The sequence below is a fragment of the Photinus pyralis genome, unplaced genomic scaffold, assembly GCF_008802855.1.
Source record: "Photinus pyralis isolate 1611_PpyrPB1 unplaced genomic scaffold, Ppyr1.3 Ppyr1.4_LG2, whole genome shotgun sequence".
In the NCBI taxonomy this organism is placed as follows: Eukaryota; Metazoa; Arthropoda; class Insecta; order Coleoptera; family Lampyridae; genus Photinus; species Photinus pyralis.
Genome location: NW_022170403.1, coordinates 16,744,631 through 16,762,533, shown reverse-complemented (window position 1 = coordinate 16,762,533; position 17,903 = coordinate 16,744,631). Strand labels below are relative to the sequence as shown.

General features: G+C 36.1%; 1 protein-coding gene across 2 annotated transcripts in view; it reads left to right on the top strand.

Annotated features, from left to right (window-relative positions):
- The first annotated feature begins 2,863 nt into the window (after nucleotides 1-2,863).
- LOC116163770 overlaps nucleotides 2,864-17,903 on the top strand; it is a 93,218-nt gene continuing 78,178 nt past the window's right edge. The window contains exons 1-3 of one of the 2 annotated variants that reach the window (XM_031477882.1): nucleotides 2,864-2,879; nucleotides 9,844-9,891; nucleotides 12,754-12,796. In XM_031477882.1, the coding sequence (XP_031333742.1) occupies nucleotides 12,760-12,796 (37 nt within the window). In that variant the 5' untranslated portion in view covers nucleotides 2,864-2,879; nucleotides 9,844-9,891; nucleotides 12,754-12,759. Of the gene's footprint in view, nucleotides 2,880-9,275; nucleotides 9,475-9,843; nucleotides 9,892-12,753; nucleotides 12,797-17,903 lie in introns of those variants that run through there. The other variant, XM_031477881.1, reaches the window with a different exon arrangement.

Here is a 17,903-nt window from a genome sequence, read left to right as displayed (position 1 = left end):
TATATAAAAAAATGTACAATGTGTAGTACTCGTATTTAGCGGTCATGTTGATCATCATGCTCCGACTTGTGCTTTCGGAATTTTTCGAAAAAAATTGTGATTGGTTTTTTAATTAATTTATTTATTTTAGGTTGTTCTATACTACTCCGGTATTTACGTTACGAATTAGGAAAACTGCAGAAAAACCTAATTCGGAGTAGCCGACAGAATGCTCAAATCTGATCTAAGGAAATTCCCATCTCAGATGCCACAGATGAAAAATTCCCACCTTAACCCGACCTCCGGTTTTGTAGCCCAACGCTCTACCACTGAACCTTTATTTTTAATGATAGAAAGTTCATTTAAAAAACCATTTTGTAGGGTTTTACAAGAGCTACAAGACTATTTACATCAAATCCCTTCAAAACTCTTAGTTGTAAAATGGGGTGAGCACAAGGTAATGCTTGCATATAAATATATATCACTTAATTTTGATCGTACAGAAATTTAGCAGTAAGAAACATGTTTGGAATTAAAAAAGCTACAATTTGATGATGTGGCATGTTTTACGTATCTGCAGCTGTTTTGCAGTTATTTTGAATAGACGGACGTATTTCATAAAACCACAGAATAGTATATTGAAAGACAAGTGTTACAATGCGACCTATTGTAATACGACTATCTTGTGGCACGAGTGGCGCCGCGAAGCGTAGCCACGAGTGTCCGCAAGATAGGAGTATTAGAATAAAGCATTGTAACACGCGTTTTTCATACTATTTTTTCTATTTCGGTGCTTTAATTTAATTAAAAAAATCATTATCAGAAACTATAGGGAACATTAGAACTAACATGTTTTAGGTTGGAAAAGCTTTTTATGCCGTTAAGTTTTAGGTTGGCAGCGTAGTAAGACTGACATTTTGAAGTTCAAACATGGAAGTACCCAACGAAGTACCTACTTGTACTAACTAGTAACTGCCAACTTAAGAGATGAGTTACCAAAAAAAAACGACTATAATCACTGTCTTTGTACAACTGTTTTCGGCCGAAAACAGTCGTACAAAATCATCATTGTGACACCGAAATAGAAAAATTCTTTTTTCACAGCTTTTAGCTTTAGCTACTTCAAAATTAAAGTAGTTAGAGCCCCTATATAAAAGTAACAAGAAGTTGATAAAAATTTTGGTCACTTACTTGGGAGACGCACTTTCCAATGGTCAAAAGAAAAAAAGAGTTCCTATGTGCCGTTTCTGAGATATGTAACAGTAAAAATAAGGTATTTTAACATTGGCTTTTATGGACAGACTCGGTTTTTCGGAGCTAGCGAAGGTTTTTGTATCAAGACTTAAATGAGATGTGTGAGAAGCGAAATGTTGTGAGGAATCTAGATATGCAAGGAAAAGTACATGTTCATGATGAAATAAGGAAGATATGTGCCGCCAGCGCGTTCAAATCTGGTAACTTTCCCACCACGTCTAGTATATCATTCTCGAACTCGAAGCTTTGAAATTCAGTGGTAAGGTTGTTAAACAGCATTCAAATAATACCTTTTTAAAAATCATTTTTCTATTTCGGTGTCACAATGATGATTTTGTACAACTGTTTTCGGCCGAAAACAGTTGTACAAAGACAGTGATTATAGTCGTTTTTTTTTGGTTACTCATCTGCATCTCTTAAGTTGGCAGTTATTAGTTAGTACAAGTACCTAGATACAAAACTTCCATGTTTAAACTTTAAAATGTCAGTCTTACTACGCTGCCAACCTAAAACTTAACGGCATAAAAAGTGTTCCCAACATAAAACATGTTAGTTCTAATGTTCCCTATAATTTCTGATAATGATTTTTTTAAATTAAATTAAAGCACCGAAATAGAAAAAATAGTATGAAAAACGCGTGTTACAATGCTTTATTGTAATTCTCCTATCTTGCGGACACTCGTGGCTACGCTTCGCGTCGCCACTCGTGCCACAAGATAGTCGTATTACAATAGGTCGCATTGTAACACTTGTCTTTCAATATACTATTATGACGTTTGCATTGTGCTGAGGTACAAAATACCACTCATACCGTATTTCTAATTATGCTTCCTTCAAAAAAGTTTTTGGGTTCTTTTTAAGTAAGTAAGTAATAGGTAGGCCGAGGACATCGCTTAACTTCAGCCGAAAGCGCTCTTACTACTTTAAGACTTCTAAACTGATCACACTTCGTAAATGTGTTAATAATACGTACGTAATTAGAAAAAACTGAAAAAGGCGAAAGGACCAATTTCAGTTCAGTGTAGATGTAGATTTTGATCCTTAGGCTATTCCCTACTTATTGTCAAAATTTCAAGTTAATATATTTGAAAAAATTGCCAGGGCAAAACCTTCATTTCCTGGGCTAATAGTAGAAATGTCTCGACAAGTCTCAAAAACGGATCAGCCACTGTTTCTCGATGAAAAGCTCCTTCACTTATCTCAAGTTTTTTTAGGTCTATATGCTTGGGTTATTTTAAGTGGATGCCACATTGCGTAAACAGTGCCCTAGGTCAAAAGTTGACGTTGAGTTTCGTTCCTACCCATTAAGCGAAAACCTCTTTTTGCAAAAGAATTTGTATTCTACACGACGACGGTCGTTTTATGTATATAACTTGTTATTTGAATCACAGCTGATTAAGTAATACGAAGATATTGGGCAAGTAATCGATTTACGCCGTCGAATGTATTGAATAGTAGGTGATAACGTGTAAATTTTAAATTGTTTGTTAACAGTTTGGTCGTGACTGCGTTTCGTCGTGGATGTCGATATACCGTTTAAATTACTGACTAATTTTCGCGATACTACTTGCGGGACTTCAGTGAAATAAACTATTAATTGTGCTTGGCGTGCTTTATGATCATGGATGAGAAGGTATAGAAATAAGGTAAAATTGTGTTGTGGGGTAGGTATGATTTGTAATTTCTTGATTTCTATCTCATTTGGGTCAAAACATCTATGCATTGAAGAAGAACCTCTTTCACGGGCACTGCTTTTGACTTTTGTGACAGGTAAGTGACTTTGTGTTTGCTCCAATTGATGCGTTTTATCCAGTTTTGGAGTTTGGATGAGTAGGAACCGGTGCACCTGCATAATGCATATAACGAGGCATATAATAATGTTTATGATTTAGAACAAATACGTCGTTATGAATTAAACTAATCTCAAGAATCAAATCTTGCTTACCAATGTCAATTTCATTGAAGTCGATCCCACTTTTAACTTTATTTATTTTGGGCTTTAAGTATTTTTAAGTGGTCGGGTTTCAGCCAAGGGCTGCTCTACAAGCCCAACCCAACCTTTAGAAATATCCATGCCCGAACTCGGGTTCGAGCCAGTACTTTGTTTAAAATGCAAACTCTAAAAGCGGTTTGTATCATACCTGTATAGGTACCTACATATGTTTTTTATGAAATTTCGTACAACCGCATGTTGGTATCTATTTGTAATCCATATTGAACTGCAAACTCCGAACTGCCTGAAAATGTTTAGCAGATTGGGCCGAATGCACAAAAGTTAATCAAAGCTTAACGGAGCTGTTAACTCATTTGTTTCGATAAAAAAATGACATTTGCCTTGATTAAAGCGTGTGAAAAGTAATTTTTATAGAATAATTAGGCCTAATCCAATAGTTTTTTACATCATTTTATTTAAATAGAAAATATATTCATTTCTTTAATTACCTCACGTAAACGCGTTTTTAGCGCATTTCCACAAAAATAAAACAAGTTAAAAAGTAATCGTAAACGATTTACATAAAGCGCATTTCCACTTGCATTCATTTCCCATTTGTAAAATGCAACTTCTGTTAAAATCGTAAAAATCCGGCCACAAATATGAAAGATAGCGTTGCACATGGGCAATCCATTGTTAATGTGCTACTTCAATTTCAGTTTATGAGAAGAATTTCATTTCAATGCTTTTCTAAATAAGAAAGTTGGAACTGCGCATGCGCAAACCTAAATTTTAAAACTAATTTACTATAACTAACTAATAAACTAAAATTTTCCTTTGTTCCAAGCGCCTAAGTATCAAATTTCACTTAAATAGTTCCATAGATAAAAAAGTTGGCACGGCGCATGCGCAAAATAAAATTTTGAAACTGGCGCTTAGATTTTCCTTTATTCCAAGTGCCTATGTATCACATTTCATTTAAATTCTTCCATAAATAAAAAAGTTGGCACTGCGCATGCGCAAAACCAAATTTTGAATTTGGCGTTTGATTTTCCTTTATCCCAAGTGCCTATGGATAAATTTCGTTTAAATTCTTCCATAAATAAAAAAGTTGGCACTGCGCATGCGCAAAACCAAATTTTGAAACTGGCGTTTGATTTTCCTTTATTCGAAGTGCTTATGTATCAAATTTCGTTTAAATTCTTCCATAAATAAAAAAGTTGGCACTGCGCATGCGCAAAACCAAATTTTGAAATTGGCGTTTGATGTTCCTTTATTCGAAGTGCCTATGTATCAAATTTCGTTTAAATTCTTCCATAAATAAAAAGTTGGCACTGCGCATGCGCAAAACCAAATTTTGAAATTGGCGTTTGATTTTCCTTTATCCCAAGTGCTTATGTATCAAATTTCGTTTAAATTCTTCCATAAATAAAAAAGTTGGCACTGCGCATGCGCAAAACCAAATTTTGAAATTGGCGTTTGATTTTCCTTTATCCCAAGTGCCAATGTATCAAATTTCGTTTAAATTCTTCAATAAATAAAAAAGTTGGCACTGCGCATGCGCAAAACCAAATTTTGAAATTGGCGTTTGATTTTCCTTTATCCCAAGTGCCTATGTATCAAATTTCGTTTAATTCTTCCATAAATAAAAAAGTTGGCACTGCGCATGCGCAAAACCAAATTTTGAAATTGGCGTTTGATTTTCCTTTATTCCAAGTGCCTATGTATCAAATTTCATTCAAATACTTTTATAAGTAAAAAAGTTTGCAATTCGGTTTATAAATGGTCGAGATGCGAAAAGGGCACTGTGAATTTTGAATCGATTCGATCAACTTTTGGCATTGCGTATTATATGGCTAAATCTATGCCCATATTGAATTTCATGCAATTCAGTTCATAACTAACGGAGATGTAAAAGCGATCGAACATTTCTAAACAAAGTTATCGTTCACACGGACAGATAGATGGACAGACAGACAAAGGAACAGACGGAGAGACCAACCGGCAGGCGACAGATAGCAATGCAAAATTATAAACGATCTCTAGGATCGTTAATAAACGGCAAAAGTGTAAAATTATGGAACATGTAAAAAACGGTTTTTTGTTTTTTTTACAATAACTTTTTTTGTAAGCGGTACAGAAAAAATTCCTTCCTTGGTACAAGACTCGACACCATAACGAACCAAATAGCGAAAAAAGTAGAACAATAGCTCTTAAGATAAAAAACTAGTAGCGTCGCAAAGTTAGCGGACGGACGGACAAAGTGGCCACAATAGCGCATTTTTTTTTATTTTTGTGGAAATGCGCTAAAAATGCGCTATTGTGGCCACTTTGTCCGTCCGTCCGTCCGTCCGCTCGTTTTGCGACGCTACTAGTTCTTTATCTTAAGAGATATTGTTCTACTTTTTTCGCTATTTGGTTCGTTATGGTGTCGAGTCTTGTACCAAGGAAGGAATTTTTTCTGTACCGCTTACAAAAAAAAGTTATTGTAAAAAAAAACAAAAAACCGTTTTTTACATGTTCCATAATTTTACCCTTTTGCCGTTTATTAACGATCCTAGAGATCGTTTATAATTTTGCATTGCTATCTGTCGTCTGCATGCTGGTCTGTCCGTCTGTTCCTTTGTCTGTCTGTCCATCTATCTGTCCGTGTGAACGATAACTTTGTTAGAAATGTTCGATCGCTTTTACATCTCCGTTAGTTATGAACTGAATTGCATGAAATTCAATATGGGCATAGCTTTAGCCATATAATACGCAATGCCAAAAGTTGAATCAAATCGATTCAAAATTCACAGTGCCCTTTTCGCATCTCGACCATTTATAAACCGAATTGCAAACTTTTTACTTATAAAAGTATTTGAATGAAATTTGATACATAGGCACTTGGAATAAAGGAAAATCAAACGCCAATTTCAAAATTTGGTTTTGCGCATGCGCAGTGCTAACTTTTTTATTTATGGAAGAATTTAAACGAAATTTGATACATAGGCACTTGGGATAAAGGAAAATCAAACGCCAATTTCAAAATTTGGTTTTGCGCATGAGCAGTGCCAACTGTTTTAATTATGGAAGAATTTAAATGAAATTTGATACATAGGCACTTGGAATAAAGGAAAATCTAGCGCCAGTTTCAAAATTTTATTTTGCGCATGTGCAGTGCCAACTTTTTTATCTATGGAAGCATTTAAGTGAAATTTGATACTTAGGCGCTTGGAACAAAGGAAAATCTAACATTAGTTTCAAAATTTAGGTTTACACATGCGCAGTTCCAACTTTCTTATTTAGAAAAGCATTGAAATGAAATTCTTCTCATAAACTGAAATTGAAGTAGCACGTCAAAAATGGATTGCCCATGTGCAACGCTACCTTTCATATTTGTGGCCGGATTTTTACGATTTTAACAGAAGTTGAATCTTACAAATGGGAAATGAATGCAAGTGGAAATGCGCTTTATGTAAATCGTTTACGATTACTTTTTAAGTTGTTTAAAATTCTTCTCCATGAGGAGAGTGGAGTATTCCAGTCGAGCGTTCTTCCACTTTTGAAGGTGGTAGTTTTTTTTTAATTGCTGCAAACTGACCTCTTATTTTGAATTTGGAGCGATTATTCCACGTTTTGGAGTACATTGACGGTCAGGTGTGGAAGAAAATGAAAAAGATAGGTATTTTGAGCCACTTCAAGGATGACTGCTAAGGCGGAAGGTTCCAATAGCAATAACGACTCGTCATCTTTAAAACAATGTATGCAGTTTCAAACTTTGATTTGTAACATATTAAGAGGTTTTACCATAACCCTCATTATCGATAGCATTTGTTGTGCTGGAGATGCTGCTTTCGATTCCTCCTCCAGGTTTCTTTCTCCCTACCTTGGAAATAAGAGGTTAGGATACTTTTTCACACTTTTTGGCAAGTAAAGCTTACTGGAAACTTTTCTATATTTTGTTGCGCCATTTCTCCATCAAAAGCTTCTCTAATTGCCATCTATACCTTTCTTTCTAATAACGTACCAATAATTGAATACCCTAATGAATTTATAAACCTTAACCATTGCTTACATTGCTCAATGCATCCGCTTTTCTCGCATTTCGTTTTATGATGTCATAAAAGTGCTTCAATTGCTTACTGGTTTTTTGGTGATTGATTCGGAAATGTAATCTTCTGTAACAAACTCCCATGGGCTTAATCTTTCAGAAATATGTTCCTCTAAATTGGAAAAAAATGAGTATTATAAATATATATTATAAATAAGACTGAAGGCATGCAGCATCGAGAGGTGTAAAGATGAGAAACTTTATCAGGAAGCAGTGCTTAATTTATGATATTTTAGCTTCTGTAATAAATTATTCTAGCAGTTAAAAATATATGTTGGAATAAGCTCCACTTTCACTATGATTCAATCAATTATTTGTTCTCTCTGTACTTCGGTAAAGATTTGGCCACGGATCTTTTTTTCCATTGTTAATAACGAGCGATCAAAAATGAGTTGCTGTCGAGTCGCCTTTGGAAGTTCAAGTTAAATACGATTTCGCATGTAAACAAAAATTCTAAAGGTGACTCGACAGCAACTCTTTTTTGATCGCATTGTACAAACGTATAAATTGACTATTAAATTACAGATAACAAAAAAGAAAAGCCTTCTATATTATCCAAAAAGTAGGCTTGTAAAAAAACCACACATTTCCATAAAAGTACAACGTTGCCGGCGCCAATTTTTAGCAAATATTTAATCAATGCTTAATCACCTTGTTTAGTTAATCAAGGAGTTTTTGTTTTGTGCATACCCATCTAATTTAATCAAAGGGTGAATTTAATCATGCTGATTAACTAACGCCCTGGTTATTTAAGTAGGTATTGTTTGTTATGTGCATTCGGCCCATATACGTATTGCCGCTAAAATTTGCTGCTCGTTTATAAATCATGATCGCGGTAATTACTTGGTTGCACAAACCTATTTGTGTGTGGTTTAACCCTGACCCTGGTGTTAACTTTAACAAATGTGATTGGTTAATAAATTTGATACCGATAGTCCTACACTATCCAATCGAAGTGTAAACATACTATTCAGCCAATCAGATCAAAAATGATACATTTCATATACCATGTCCCTAGATTATTTACATTCATGAGAACTTAAAAGTATCTGTAGTTAGAATTTCGTTGACATATTTTAGTAAATAACAAAGTTGGGATGTACTTGCACAGAAACGGACTCTTTATTCGAAAATCTTTCTTCTTTTCACCCACCCTACACGTTGCCTGCTATTAGAACCCAATTGCTGAAGTCAAAGACGGACAGATGGGCTAACGGTGAATTTTTAACACACTTCATTAGTATACCTACGACCAATCAGCTTAGTGATTGTTTCAAATTCTAACCAATCAGATGATTTTTTAAGTGATTAAAAGCTAGTTAGCGATTAAACGCTAGGTAGCTTTTTATGAGCGATAAAAATGCGTGTAGAATGCGTAAATATATGGTGGTTGTGAAATTTCTGTCTTTTATTAATCTCTCTAAAATCCACTCGATCTTAGTTTTAAATCAGGATAATTTTATTTTTAATTCACTCAGATTTTGTTGCCTCCTGAAAAAAACTCTCGATCAAAAGCAATTTTAATCTCTAGTTTTTTCCGTTGCAACAAAACTTTCGTGTAAAAATAAAATTATCCGATTAAAAATCAAGCTCTTGTGTATTTATCCCCGAAAAATAATATGCTAACACTGTTACAGTACCCAAAAATCGCGAATAAGTATATAATCAAAGGGTGGGTACTCATACTCTTTGTTAAAATAAAACATATAATGAAGGGAGAGATGGATATTCTAAAATTTGATAAATTATGCGAGCAAGCTCTTTTCCAAAAATGTACCTACTACAACTGAAAGAACCGTACTTCCTATAGCGTCAATTATTCAGCTATTGGAACAAGCGTTAAAAATGAAACTATAGGTATACAATTTCCCAAAAATCTGGAGCGATTTCCATCTGGACTTAACGCGCAAAATCAGTTTACAAATTAATCAATACTAACTCTGTCCATTATATTTTAAACAACAGATGCCGCCATGCGTATATGGCGTCTTATCTTGTATTATATCAACAACCACTATGTACTTTCTTCTACCCTAAGCACAACCCCACCCGCTTTAACAATGTTCATCCGTCTTTGCGTTACCAAAATGTTTACCACTAAAATGTGTCGCGTTTTAAAGGAAACATTTTACTAAGTGTGTGCAATTGTGACTGCCTTCGAAATTCCTATAACCCCACATGGAATGTTGGCTAAAAGCGATTCGTTAGTTTTTAGGTAAGCACCACTTTGATTACACTTTTCGGATTAAAAAAGGGGGAACTGCACGATATTGCAAAAATCCATATCCTTGATGAATTAAGGCGCGAGTAAATAATCTTAGGATCTGCGTGTTGAATTTAAAAACGCGCAAAGAAACCCACGTCTGTATAATCAATAAATTATTCATTTTGCGCGTTTTTCTGGAAAGTCGCAGTTTTAGGTTAAACTTATTTATCTTGATTGTGAATTTTTGAAGTACCTATAGGTAAGATTATGATTTGTATGTGCAGTTATTGATTTCTAAGCTAAAGTTAAATAATAAGAGACTGAAGCCGTATCTCTATTTGTCTACCCTATATTAATATAATACACTTTATTTTGCAGATATGAAGACCACCATGATAGTGCACATAGATTGTGGATAAAATCAATGTAAGTACAAATCTAGATCACTAAATATTTGAAATAGGTTAATTTGATAGTTTGGTACTCCTAACTGTTGATTGCCAAACATATTAGATAAAAATAGTAATAGGTCAGCAATACGCCTGTGGAATCGACTGGAATAGACGTAGGTATTATTGTATTTCAATACTTCTCAGATCACTCATCGTTATAGCCTAGGGCTCAATTTTCTAGTACGACCCTGATTAGAGCTAGTATTGCGAATGGAATATGTGTAAAATTATAGGACCTCCTACTTCCCGAGTAGGTAAATAAGCTATACAAAAATTGGAGGATGTAACTTGGTTAAAACATTGAATAATTCACTCAACGGTTCCAGACACTATAGGATTACAAATTTAAGCATCAAACATTTCTATTTACTACATTAATGGAATATTGTTTTGAACTTTTGTTCAAGTTTCTTTTTTGTTTTCATTCCACAAACACCCTTTGCCTTTCAAATTTCAGTGATGGAGTTGAGGCTGACTAGCTATTATTTAGGCGCCTTCTACGACACACAGTGCCCTCTGCTGTAGGGTCATTCTCTCGTGCCCCTACGCGGATAAATATCTAGATATACAAGAATATGCTACAAAATATCAAGAAAAAAACAGATTAGATAATGTCGGTAACAATGGAATAAATTGTATTCCATACCAGTAAAGTAATATTGGTTAAAATAAACCGATACAACGAAATATCGAAGGATCCTCAGTATTACAATCACTTTTAACGACAATTTATTTTAATCTTACAAAATACATTTTACAGTTAACAAAAATGCATCAAATTCATGTCTTGGGCATTGAGATAATGCGCTTAGTCTTTTTCCCAACGCTCTTGGTGCATAAATAACGATTTTGACATGTTTTGATCAAAATCCACGTGGTCGCCAAAAATGCATCAAATTCATGTCTTGGGCATTGAGATAATGCGCGTAGTCTTTTTCCCAACGATCTTTGTGCATAATTAACGATTTTGACATATTTTGATCAAAATCCATGTGGCCTCAGAAAAATAATTTAACATATTTGAATCACACACATGCGGTTATCAAACGTGCACGTTATCAACTCTTTCAGCATCAAGATAATGCGTTTGAAAGCTTTTACAACTCTAAATTCATGTGTAAAGAATAATTTGGGGTACATTTTGCTCTAAAACTTTTGACCGAGACCACAGAGAAGAGTTATATTGAATTGTTACACATCTAAGAGTCATAGGGAATAATCTAGCGAAAGTCCGAACTCGATATATGACCTAGGGAATGAAATATGTTAATTTTTATTATATTGAGTTCGCAGTTTTTCCTGTTCCCGATTCACTCGAAGTCGTATAACTTTTGTTCCTGTTGAACCAGCGTCCGTTCTTAATGTCCAACGTACCCGTATACCAAATTTCAACACAATCGGCCACTTTTAAAAAGAGTTAGAGCGCACACGGACGGACGGACGGACGGACGGACGGACGACAATACAAAACTATAAAGGATCTGAGGATCCTTAATAATATCAATAATATATGTCATTATTACCTACTATACCTATGAATATTAGAAGCGATGAGTTTGATCTTATTTTTGACTTAAATCTGCAGTAGCCTTTTATTTATTTATGCACAGTGCACTACTCAATTATTATTTAGCATTTCATAAATTAACAATCAAAGTCGCAGCTGCGAATAATAAAATCTCGAGACACAAAGCATTAATTTTATCTTCAAATTCTTTTGAGTAGAAGTCTGGCAATCGGGCGAGATGGTTCATAAAGTTAGAGAACTAATATGAGTTATAATTAGGCTGCCGTGTTTTTTTTTTAACTTTTTTCTGCACTATATATAACCTACATCTTTCTCATATGTTGAACTGCCGAACTGCGAAGCATTTTTTCCTCCGTAATTACGGACATAATGGATTGCCATTCGCCTTCTGCTCTTCTTTCAAACTTGATCACGAGATATTCCGCCCCGTAGTATATCACTTAACGTTAAACCATTAACTGATATAGGATTTATCAGTCAACGGTTAAACTTAACGTGCCTGTTATCTGTCAAAAACGTCATTTTGCCTACACTACATAACGCAAAGTAGCGTTTTTTGGCTGATTGTTTAATAATGGGTACGTTCAACGAACATAGCAAAAGTTAGCAGCTGATTTAATTTTGCGGTCAGCAAATGTAGTGTGTTGAACGCTTCTAAATTTGACATTTTTAATTCAAAATTCAACATAACCTTATTACTTATATGTGTACGTGATGGATCAAATATTATTTACTTAATTTCTTGATAGCGCTAATAACCATAACCTTATATAAATACATTAATTATGAGAACGCACAATAACATAGTAATTTAAATCAAATATTACTGAAAATTCCCCATGTTGTACCACAATATTCAGAAAGCACACATATAAAACACTTTCGTTGTTCAAGGCATGTCAATTTAAAGGTTGGTACGGAATTATAGGTTACAGTAGAGTATATAGTTCAATGGTTAAAGCAAATGTACTGTCAACAAATCTTTTAAATTGCCATGGTATCCCGCCTTTTTTACGCTGACAGCAGAAGTTAGAATTAAAAATTGATGCTGAGCATTGCGGTCAGCTAAAGTAAGCAATTGCTAACAGCGGTAGTTAGCAATGCGTTCAATAAAATTTTGCGGTTAGCAGCTAAGCCCGTTGAACGTACCCAATGGTCTTTCAATTGCAACAGGTTGCTTTATTAGGGAGGCATTGTAGCGTAAAAAATAAATAATATAACAGTAGGATTCAGGATAGTAATATCACAAATTAATATGTTAATCTGTGATTATATGTACAGAAAGGTTCATTGAAAATTTACTTTTAGGTTACCATGAACGAGAACGGTCGAGGCCCTGTAGTAATATTAGGTAAGTTCATTTGATTATCAAAGTTCAATAGATGTTTAAAATAGTCCTCACATTTAAATGTTTGTTTCTGAAGACCTACCCCGATACACTAAGATGTTCGCATTTATCATGTAGTGGGTTATCATTGAGTTACAAGGGTTACATTCCACTTTAATTTAATGCTTTTCCGTTGTTAAAATAGAATCATCCGATTGCAATAATAGCTTGATTTATAATCAAGCTACTAATCAAATTATTGTAACTATAATTGTTCCTTTACGGAGGGTCTTTTAAAAACCACACATTCGTACCGAGATTCGCACAGTGTTGCTGAAAGTAATGCACATGGTTTTTGGTAACCAGTAACCACTGACGAATGCTACCGCTGTATAAATGAACTAATAGGGGTTCAAGTGTACAAGTACTTTAATATCTATAATGAAGGGTGTAGTAGTATCTATTCCCAATTTTCATTCACTGGAGTTTAGTATTCAAGAAAACAAATGTATTCGCTTGAATTGAGCGCAATAAAATAGCGTGAAGGTAACTATTAACACATAAACAACAAATTTTGGCCCGTTCAATATAATATTGGCTTAATAATAACGGGGTTAGAAACCTGACGGTTCATTGCATCTACCTACAAGTTTTGTCTTCAAAATTTTTGATAATTTGTTAAACTCTTCCGAATTACTTCCAGAAATTAAGCTGAAGGTGCCATTTGTTAAGCTAAGGAAAAAAAATACTATTTTTGCAGTTAGCAACACAACTTCCCCACTTATTGGGATCCTGATCACTTTAAATAGGTTTTCTGAATGATCGATTTTTTTCACGATCCCCTAAATGTACCTAATAGTTGATCAAATTATATCATAAGTCCAAATGTATATGTTCAGAGCCCCAGTGCCATGTAATTGGAATTTTTCTTATTCTGTACGGACAAATAAATAAATAAAATATTACACGCTTTAGGGAAATTTATCGTTTTTAAATTCTGACATTTCTGCGTTATCAGTATAATTTAAACGACATAATGCAGGTACCTATGCACTAGTGTACATAAACTTACTTATATGAAGCTCATATTTGATCAACTCTATAGTATTATTGAAAAGGGAATTAGGAGGGTGGCCTTTGATTAGCGGACTTTTTACAATAAAACTAAGTTCCACAGCTTCCACTCGGATTTCCTGCACACATGAAAGCTTAAGGAGAATTTATATTAGACTTTAAATTAACTTAAACCTATCCCTTTCAGAACAACCTTAGTGAATGTACCTGTAACTATTTCGTTAATAATGAATATGAATCTATCGTACGTTTCCCCTAAACTTTGATCAGATCCATTAGGCTCAGGAGTCAACTAACCTTTACGTTCATTCCTACAATATCACCTAGACCTAGAGCCACCGGCTTATTGTACCTTATGGAAAACTTGCCACTGCAGTTGTTCAATTTCCGGCAACAACATCCGGTATTCAGAGATTTTAATTTTTTCGGATGCGGGAATCATAGGTATATCTTTTTTAATTTGATCGTTCGCATAGTGATATTATAAAATGTATAGCGTGTTGGGTTAGTAGATCGGCATTGACTGATACCCCCCCCCCCCCCCCCCCCACATCTGAAAAATAAAGACGAAATAAAAAATTCCGTTAAAAAGTTATTAGATTGGGACGATTATTATAGGTAATTGGTATAGGCAAGAAACCTTTCTTAGAATCACACTAAAAGAAATGAAATCAAGAGGGAAAGAGTTAGTTATTATAGGTAAAACTGTGTAAAATGAAATAGCGTGTACATAAATCAACGAAAGGCACAAAGTAAGTATAATAGTGCCATTGGGCATTTCCCGCTATGATTAATGATAGTAGGTAATTATTAATAGATCCTTCATATTAGATATAATATCCAAGCATTTCGCTTGATTAAGCGGATTCAAGGATCCAACGTAGGCACAGGCATAGTGTACTATTCTTTACACTAAGGGACAGGACAGCGACAGTCATACCACATTGATTGTTTAACGCGAAGAGCAAAAGATATTATTATTAGATATACGATTTTTATATTAGTCTCGCTTTAAAAATAATGCACAGTTTTATACAATTTGGCCCCGCACCAAGTCATAAATCAAGACTGCGTGTTTTCGAAAGAGCTCCAAAGCATATGCACTCGATATCTTAAAGTTAAACGCTCTCAACAATCCATAATTTTCTAAATTTTAAAATACTATTCGACCTATGCTCTGTATAGGGTTGGATCTAGACCGAATGTTCTATTAAAATTGAGTTTAGTATCGCACGTAAATCAGGACGCGTTATTGTAATAAAAAACGTTTATTGACATTTAAAGTTTTTTTAGCGCATTTTTGCAAAAAATTTTTTTTGTAAAAAGTAGCTTTTAATCTCACTTTGGCTGGCTGGCTGGCTGGCTGGCTGGCTGGCTGGCTGGCTGGCTGGCTGGATGGCTGGCTGGCTGGCTGGCTGGCAGCAAATGTGGGCGCGTAGAAGAACTCTTGTAGAAAGGCAACGGGTGTACGTGTATCTACAGGGCCGTGAAATTTGTCAACCTTAGGGACATGGCTACATGATGTGGGGTTGGCGACATCTGGGCGTCATCCTCGAGCGTAGTATACTAACGTGAAGGTTTTTCAGTTTTTTCCTATCTTCTACTACAGTTTTGGTCCGATTCTTTTGAAATTGGTGTCGTCGGAAAGATGTTGTAAACGCGCACAACTCCTGCGTGGCGGAATTTTGTTTTTTGTCATAGGGGCGAAATTAACGACCTTTTGCGAGGCGCGCGCGCGCGTCTTCGAGAAGTAGTCAGGCGCCTTTTACCTTCCGTTGCGAACTCACGCGGTTTAACGTTTCGTGAATCTCGAATCGCTGTCTCTCTTTCTCGTGTCGCCAATAGAAGTGAATTGCGAGTGAACGGGACGTCGGAAGTGGGTACCGTAAAAGAGAATGTGGTAGCCCGCGACACGATCTCACTGATGGTGGAGTCAAATCTTCAAACGCGAATTGCGAGTGAACGGGACGTCGGAAGGGGGTACCGTCAACGGGAATGTGGAATGTGGTAGCCCCCGACACGATCTTCCTGATGGTGGAGTCAAATCTTCAAACGCGAATTGCTGGTGAACGGGACGTCGGAAGTGGGTACCGTCAAAGGGAATGTGGTAGCCCCCGACACGATCTTCCTGATGGTGGAGTCAAATCTTCAAACGCGAATTGCGGGTGAACGGGACGTCGGAAGGGGGTACCGTCAAAGGAAATGTGGTAGCCCCCGACACGATCTCACTGATGGTGGAGTCAAATCTTCAATCGCGATTGCGGGTGAACGGGACGTCGGAAGTGGGTACCGTAAAAGGGAATGTGGTAGCCCGCGACACGATCTCACTGATGGTGGAGTAAAATCTTCAATCGCGAATGCGGGTGAACGGGACGTCGGAAGGGGGTACCGTCAAAGGAAATGTGGTAGCCCCCGACACGATCTTCCTGATGGTGGAGTCAAATCTTCAAACGCGAATTGCCGGTGAACGGGACGTCGGAAGTGGGTACCGTAAAAGGGAATGTGGTAGCCCGCGACACGATCTCACTGATGGTGGAGTCAAATCTTTCAAACGCGAATTGCTGGTGAACGGGACGTCGGAAGGAGGTACCGTCAAAGGGAATGTGGTAGCCCCCGACACGATCTTCCTGATGGTGGAGTCAAATCTTCAAACGCGAATTGCGGGTGAACGGGACGTCGGAAGTGGGTACCGTAAAAGGGAATGTGGTAGCCCGCGACACGATCTCACTGATGGTGGTGTCAAATCTTCAATCGCGAATTGCGGGCGAACGGGACGTCGGAAGGGGGTACCGTCAAAGGAAATGTGGTAGCCCCCGACACGATCTTCCTGATGGTGGAGTCAAATCTTCAAACGCGAATTGCGGGTGAACCGAACGTCGGAAGTGGGTACCGTCAAAGGGAATGTGGTAGCCCCCGACACGATCTTCCTGATGGTGGAGTCAAATCTTTAAAAGCGAATTGCGGGTGCACGAGGAAAGTGGGAAGCGGTTAGTGAATGTAGTAGCCTTCGACAAGATCTGTTATTGATGGTTGAATCGAAAGTGGCTAATAGAATACTGATCTGCCACACAAAAATGCGCTGAAGTCCCTTCGATCTCAAACGAGGACTTTGATAATTTTTTTATTTCTAATGCTGCGACGGGTTGCAATGGCCAATGATTTATAAATGTCAACGTATGTAAGAAAAAATTGACCAGAAGGAAGGGTGGCATAGTCGAAGATCTCGGAACAGGTGCAAAATGTTCGTTATACACAAAACCAAATATTTTAGACATGATTATGAATTTTCTATTAGATTTTATATGTAATAAAGATTTCCCCAAACTCTATTTAATTGTTGTCGATGACAGTAAATAGGCCCCAATTATGCTCTCCCTTATATTGTCGAAATTAAGGCAACGAAATGAGCTTTCTTATTTTGTGGGGTCATTAAATTCGGAAGAAAAATTTCTTAAACTGGGGTACCAATGATTATTAATTGCCTTCGACTAGCTCAAATATGACTAATAAAAAATGTACCTCTTTCATATAGTCTGCTTATTGTAGCTTTCTCTTCTTCCCTTCCTGAAAATGACCAAATTTTATAAATTCTGTGCCACTTGTCAGCAAAAGAAAACACTAATTGGCCATACAAATACGATGAAATCATGAAGTAGAATACTCCAATATTGCCAGACGAATAAACTAAATCTTTTAACACGTCAATTAACTTTACATATTACAAATCAAAATAAACAAAACAATTACTTAATCAAATAATTCCAATACAAAATCACATTGACTTCAAATGATATGATCGACATATGGTTTTATACGGTTATCATTTCCAATGTCTCCGATGGTTGCATGAATTGCGAAATCTGGGATTTTTTTTAAAACATTAGTGCGCCATCAGCTTCGGTGTTGCAGAATGGATCGCCCGACGGGCCGACGCCATTTAAAGATGGAATGCCTGGAGATGATTGGTGTAATATAATTTTTGAGTCACGTTATCGTAGAGTAGCGCAAAATCTTCTAAAAAACACAACAATTGCTGAAACACCTCCAGTTATGGAGC